Source organism: Leptidea sinapis, chromosome 35, assembly GCF_905404315.1.
Source record: "Leptidea sinapis chromosome 35, ilLepSina1.1, whole genome shotgun sequence".
Lineage (NCBI taxonomy): Eukaryota > Metazoa > Arthropoda > Insecta > Lepidoptera > Pieridae > Leptidea > Leptidea sinapis.
In genome coordinates, this window is record NC_066299.1 from 8,047,073 (window position 1) to 8,054,379 (window position 7,307).

Sequence of the window (7,307 nt, forward strand, 5' to 3'; positions counted from 1 at the left end):
AGGACTCCAAGGGGTACGTAAAAGAGGCAGACCTTATGCTAGATGGGAAGACGAAATTATTCAGTCGGCTGGCAGTGATTGGTTTCAGCTAGCACAAACCAGAGAAGACTGGCAATCCTAACAGTAGGCCTTCACCTGTAGAGGGTTTTTTGCAAAAATAAACTAAACAAAAATACTTTAAATACTAACAATTAGTTTTACAAAAGTTACTTACCCTAGCAATTAAAAATTTGTAACTCTTTTTTGCAAGAAATATAAGGCTTTTTTATTTTATTTCATTATGGTGCTCCCACATTGCCGTTATAAAATGTTTGTAAACATTTTATAACACCAAAACATTTACTAACAAATGTTAACAATTGTTGCACTTTGTTAGAAACTGTTACATGTTATAAGTGCTCCTACATTGATGGAAAATGTTTAAACATTTTATAACATCTAGTATTGGCTCGCAGTTTGGTTTCGCCTTCTGAGGGCTGAGGACGTCTACACGAAAATGGAAGAAGATTTGCTCATTGGAATAGCTTTTATTTTTTGTTTAAAAAAGAAGAAAAAGCGCTCTTATTGGATGCGCCAAACGCTAAAAGCTAGAGGAAAATATAGTGCCACAGACTATCTCAAGGATTTAGGTATTGATGGTTGCTTAAAAGATTTTATAAGAATGAACAGTTCCGAATTTGAATATCTACAAAATTTAATTGGGGCAAAAATAGGCAAACGAGACACTACATTTAGAAAATCTGTAAGTGTGACGGAAAGACTTGCGGTAACGTTAAGATTTTTGGCAACTGGTAGCAGTTATAAAAGTCTTGGAAATGTGTTCAAGTTGTCAGACCAAGTGATATCTATTATCGTACCAGAAGTGTGCGAGGCTCTCAATGAGGTTTTAAAGGAATACATACAGGTAAGTCAAACAACATTTTTAATTATTTTTTTATTTACTTTTAATATGATCTAATCTAATCATACTTTAGGTAGGTACCTATCTTACCTTACTAATAATTTTTTTAATACTTAACAAACCAAACATGTATTTTTTAATTTTTGATTGATTCCAACAAATCGTTTAATGATTGGGTCGAATCTTGGCTTGATTCCGATAAATTAGACGGACTCTGTGTTCTTGCGCTGGTACGAGTATGTGTCCTGGAGTTATCCGAAGAACTGGTTTCAAATGAAGCCGAGGGACTCGGTGCGGTGTAGTATCCTCTCGAGCTACAGTCAGCATTATTTTCCGAAAAAGTGGATAGATTTGGTTCAGAGTTGTATCCCCAGGAACTACTAGCGGTTGGGTCTGTAAAGGTTGTTGGAAAATCATATTGTCCCATTGTCGCATTGTACAAAATATTGTTAATGTGATGTTGAGCAGTATTCTTAGCATGACTGTTTTTTATTTGTTTCAGTTTCATCGAGACATACTCTCCAAATGCGTCATTTTCATCCCTGCTTTTTCTAGATTCGTACATTCTTTGTAAAATATTTACAGCTTCTTGTTGTGTTGGATCTTGTTCTACTTCAGGCCGTCTTCTTTTCCGAAATGGTTTTGGGGTGGCGAAAGGCGTGCCCGTAGTTTCATCAGTGACAGTATTTCCTGTTTCGTTCAAACTGAGAGTGTTTTCTGAAGCAATTCTGTTTTCTTCGTTACCCTGAAAGAATAGAACTAAACGATAATTTCAAGTTATAGGCGCGTCAAATTAGCTAAAATTGTAAAAAAATCTATAACCGCGATTTTCTTTTTCTATTACTTAACAACCCTTAACTGAAATCATATTTTTTTATAGTGTATTCTATTAATATTTCATACTTAATAAAAATATCCAATAAAATTTGTTAGAATAACGAGTTATAAATTTATTTTTCGCGCCTATTTCTTAATCTTCTATTTTTGTTCCAGATACCAACAACACCTCAAGAGTGGCTACACGTGGCAAATTCATTTGAAGAAAAATGGAATTTCCCAAATTGCTTAGGAAGTATCGATGGAAAGCACGTAGCCATACAAAAGCCAATTGATAGCGGCAGTGAATATTACAACTATAAAGGATTTTACAGCGTTGTACTTTTAGCGATAGTGGACGCAGAATACAACTTTCTGTACGTGAATATTGGCTGCCAAGGACGCATAAGTGATGGCGGAGTTTTCGCAAACACAAAATTTCGAAATAAAATTAACGACAATAGTTTAAAAATACCCAGTGACAGCTCACTACCAGGCAGAAACAAACCTCTTCCTTATGTGTTCGTAACAGATGATGCGTTCCCTTTACAAAAACACTTATTAAAACCTTTTCCAGGACCACAGGATAGCAATTCTAAGGAAAGAATCTTCAGTTATAGACTGAGTCGTGCGAGGAGAACAGTAGAGAACGCATTTGGGATTTTGTCAGCCAGATTTAGAGTTTTACGAACTACAATATTATTAGATCCAGAAAAAACTACTACTTTAATTATGACATGCGTGCTACTGCATAATTTTATAAGAAAAACTGAATCGAGCATGATTTACGCTCCATCTCAATACTATGATGGAGATGACATAGTAACTGGTACACGTATCGATGGACAATGGAGATTAGAACAGCAGCAATTAACACCACTTGAAGCATGTGAATCCCTGACAGATGATGGGAAAGAAATAAGAAAAGAATTCGCAGAATATTTTTCAAATGAAGGGTTTTTGGACTGGGCATCTAAATATTATTAAAAGACGTTAAAATAAAACTCACCTGCAACCCTCCATCGACAGTTAAACTTGGAATATTTTTGCCTTTAAGGAACATGAGTTTTTTAAATGCAAACCATTTACTTGACTCATTAGCTCCTGCACCAGATTTATTAGATTTACATTCTCGGTTAAATTGACCTACGAGTGATCGAATCTTTTTTTCAATTACTTTTTTATCCATATTAAATTCACTGGCAATTTCCATCCAAGCATCGTGTTTTTTATTTCGGTCTTTGTAGCTCTCTGACATCGTGTTCCATAGTACTTCTCTTGCTTGAAACATTTCAATCAGTTTGTAAACATCATCGTTATTCCAATTACCGGACATATTTTATTGCTTGGCGCACGCGCAACCACTAATACACACGCACAGCGATGCACGCTGACACAAAGGAACTGACAAGCGAGACACCACGCGCAGCGACCTGCGTACTCTAACCCCCACCGCACCGCACCGCCTATCCCGCCATCACCCTTATAAAATGTTTACAAACAAAAGATAACACATTTTACTAACATTACTAAACATTTTCTAACATGAAAATTTATTTGTGATTAAATGTTTGCTAACAAATGTTTACTAACGTTATTAAACATTTTCTAACGGCAATGTGGGAGCACCATATTATGTGCAATGTAGTCGTAGTAACTACCTACCTGTACAGGCGTGACAAAATAAGTTTTTAAATTGGTAAGCCTCTTCAGCTGCTTTTCGTCTTACACAGGTCAGATCTACAGAAAAACCTGAGTTAAACATTATTTACTCGACAAGAACAGAATTATCTACTAACCACAAGTTTTTATGGGACTGTAAAAACTTTATTGACAATGTAAAAAGTAGCCATCAATTTCTTCCGCACGGAAATTCTATTACTAACTACATTTTTTGTAACGCTTATTTTAATTAGAACTAAAGAATTAAATATTCATAACAAAAAGCTACTTCTACTTACTACTTTAACATAATTTTCACTTCTTATGCTCTGAAACTGCTTATTTGTGCACGATATAGGCTGCACAAAGTCGATTTTTGTGCACAAGTGCATAAAAGTATCTAGTCATAAATATGTATATTAAGGCAAAGAAAATGAGCCATACAGCCAAACAATAAAAAGTTCAGAGATAGAATGTGTTATTTTATAATATTTACTTTAATTTATTTGCCTCATGTGTTTTTAAGACATAAAACATATTAAAATTTAAATTAAAATACTTAGGGTTATTTAATTAATAAAATATATATTACAAAATTAATTTAATAGTAGGCTGTATAGGTCTGGAGCCCAAGCCTAATATTATCAATGTCGTAAGATTTAAAAAAAAGCGGCGGGAAACAGGTGTCCATGTTAAACTACTGTTTTATTTCCTCGCAATCGAAATGAAAAGTAGAGTTTATAATTTTTTTTTTTTTTTTTTTTTTTTTATTAGGAAAAGCAAACAACTACAACTTACAAAGTAGATACATAAAGAAATAACAATTAAGTCTAATAAAATTGTAGTCAGATACGCTATCCACATCTTACTATGAAAAACTTAGAGGTATTCAATGTTAGGTACAAAAATAAATGTTTATACAATACTAATTGAAACTAAAGAGAAATACACAATGTTCTTAATATTATGGCTAGTTGGAGTAAATTAAATTTATAGAAATCAAACAATTAATAAACACAAAAAGGAAAACAAAAGAAATAATTATCTACACAAATCTACACTAAATTCGTCCACAAAACCATTTTATCCTCGACAATACTAAAAGTCTCGGATAAAAAATGGTTCGTTTTGTGCACTCGTAAAATCTACTATTTATATGAAAATTATTTCCGCATGCTATTTAACGTTAGAACAATATTGTAATAAAGACGGTATTAAATATAACCAAAAAACATATTACTTTTACCACATAATTTAGTTGAAGTATGATACAAATAGTCTAGAAATTGACCAACTAACTTAGTTAGGGTGTCGAATTTGGGTTAAATGTTTAATGTTCCCTAACTCGCCAAAAGAAAAATAACTTTAAAAAACAATTCAAATGAAAACAATATTTTTAAATAATTTCGTACTGAACCAGGTTATGTAGGATTTAACTTTACAATATTTGTGTTGAGCTCAGTGGACGGTAGTCTCGATTACATGTCAGGGGGCGAGCGATATAAAAGAGAATTGAACCAACAGTCCGTCATCAGTGCAATTTCGTGATCGCCGTGAGAGACGCGGACGTTCAATTGTTCACTATAACCAATTGTATTATAAATATGAAGACACTTACTGTTTTGATCTTGGGTAAGTAACGTTAATTAACACTTTGGTTCTAAAAAAATCAATTTAAGACATTATTTTGCATATTTTTTCCGTTTCAACTTCCAATTAAGGCAACAGCAATGTAGAAATACTACGAAATTGAGTTGTCTCGAATCTTATCGATAAACATTTATGTTGTAATATTTGGTATACTCTAAAACAACATTGAAACTTGTATAATTAAGTAAAAGTACCTATCTATACTAAAATTTCCAACTTTATTTATTTAAGATAAGTTAGTTTACTGACTGATTGATAACCCGTCCAAGATAGCGATGTGACACGGGTTCACATACAATATATTGTTTAAATAATAGGTAATAAACAAGTTGGCATTGACAAGTTAATACCTAATAAAAAATAATATATAAGACTTGTTCTTTAAAGTTTTAACCAATACTAATAGCGGAGTTTTCTGAAAGCTCTTTTCTCTTCATTTATTTAGATATACGTATATTATTGTGAGGAGAGTTTAGAATAGAATTTAACAAGATATTTGTCGATCTCATTTAAAAGGCCCGCGAAATTATATACTTAAAAAAGTAATCTTAATGAAATATTTGTATAAAATTTATTTTAAAATAGCCATAGTAGTTTGAAAATATTAATGAAAAGTCGCTTGAATAGTCATATATTTTTCAATTTACCGTATTTTTACAGAAACATTGAATGTCAAGAAATTCATTGGCGACTCTTGACTCAAAGATCGGCGTCTCTAAAATCGCGTTTCATTTGTATTGGATTAATAATATAATAAAAAAAAGCAACAAACCGCCGTAATACAATTATATTTAGAACTAGTTCTAGCCAGACTGGTTTATAAAGAAGGAAAAATACAAGTTCAAATGAGTTCAGTTTTCGTTTGTTTTGTGTCGAATGCCAGCGGGTCTTGTTACTAAAATCATAAGACGATTTAAAAGATATATTAGGCGTATAAAGAGAATTACATTAAAATTTATTAAATACACACACTTTCCATTTAATGATAGCAAGAGAAGCAGTTATTTTGATTGGGTGTACGAAGTAGCAGTAGATTCAATAAGAAACAATATTTTTATATTTTTTTTGACATTCATAAGTGTCATTTCCGTGACCTACATGAATAAAGTGATATTAATTTGATTTGATATAAAATTTAGCTTTGCTCTTACGTCCTGTAAGTCACACATTTTCTACCCTTTTATGGTAACACTATATTATAACCAATGTCACTTACGATACAAAGATTTGAATTTTTGAATCTACTTATCAAACAAATAAGTACTCATTTTTTTTTTTATTGCGTTTATTTAAGGTCGCTTTTTAACAACAAGGTCATTAGCGACCACGGTATTTTACAAATATTTATATAAATCTATAATTTTTAAAAATTCTAGTGTTCTTATACATCCGTCTTGATTTAAACGATCTTTTATACTATTCGGAAGATTACATTTAATTTTTACATTAGAATAAGAATTGCACTCAACTAACAGGTGTAACACAGTTAAGTTTAGTCTACATTTGTTCCTTTCAGATTTCTCATTTTTACTTCGACTGTGAACTCAGAGATAAAGCTATTATGGACACATGTAAAGCTTTCCTAGGTTTTTCTGCTCGACGAACTTATCTATCTATTTATTTATATATATATATATATATATATATTTACGTGGAGTGGCTGAGTATTTCCGACTTGTCAATCAAAATAGGTTACAATAACAATAAATTCGCTTTCCTTTTTATCGTGCTGTATGTTCGTTACAGTTTTAGTCGCCTTTGCACAGAATGCCGGCTAGATTATTGGTACCATAACGGTGCCGTCTTCGGCCGTAAAGCAGTAATGTGTAGGTAAACATTATTGTGTTTTAGTCTGAAGGGCGCCGTAGCTAGTGAAATTACTGGGCAAATGAGACTCTTGTGTCAAGGTGACGAGCGCAATTGTAGTGTCGCTCAGAATTTTTAGTTTATTCAAGAATCTGAGCGGCACTGCATTGTAATATGCAGAGCGTATCAATTAAGTACTATCTATTGAACTCGTCGTGTCCCTTATTTTCATTATAAAAAAGTAGCCCAATAATTATTACTACGAGTGTCGCGTCAATCTTGTGAGACTGATGACATGAACTGAACGTGTGACATCCGACATAAATTGGCAGTAACTGGACCGAGATAAATCTACTTCCTGTCATTATGTGGTGACCTGCGAAACTAATGGAACCTGCTACTGTGATGATTGCGTTTAAATGAGCTCAAATGTGTGCGATCAATTGAAATAGTTGTGATGATGTGGACATCC

The 7,307-nt window shown here is 32.6% G+C and overlaps 2 protein-coding genes across 2 annotated transcripts; one reads left to right on the plus strand and one right to left on the minus strand.

The window, feature by feature from the left end:
- Positions 1 to 274: 274 nt before the first annotated feature.
- Positions 275 to 2,934, plus strand: LOC126975216 (putative nuclease HARBI1). Its single transcript, XM_050823005.1, has 2 exons — positions 275 to 904; positions 1,895 to 2,934. The coding sequence occupies exons 1-2, from the start codon at positions 497 to 499 to the stop codon at positions 2,702 to 2,704; spliced, it is 1,218 nt and encodes a 405-aa protein (XP_050678962.1). The 5' UTR covers positions 275 to 496; the 3' UTR covers positions 2,705 to 2,934.
- LOC126975230 (uncharacterized) lies at positions 920 to 3,053 on the minus strand. Its single transcript, XM_050823025.1, has 2 exons — positions 2,727 to 3,053; positions 920 to 1,646 (listed from the first exon to the last, which is right to left on the minus strand). The coding sequence occupies exons 1-2, from the start codon at positions 3,051 to 3,053 to the stop codon at positions 1,038 to 1,040; spliced, it is 936 nt and encodes a 311-aa protein (XP_050678982.1). The 3' UTR covers positions 920 to 1,037.
- Between the last annotated feature and the right edge of the window lie 4,254 nt (positions 3,054 to 7,307).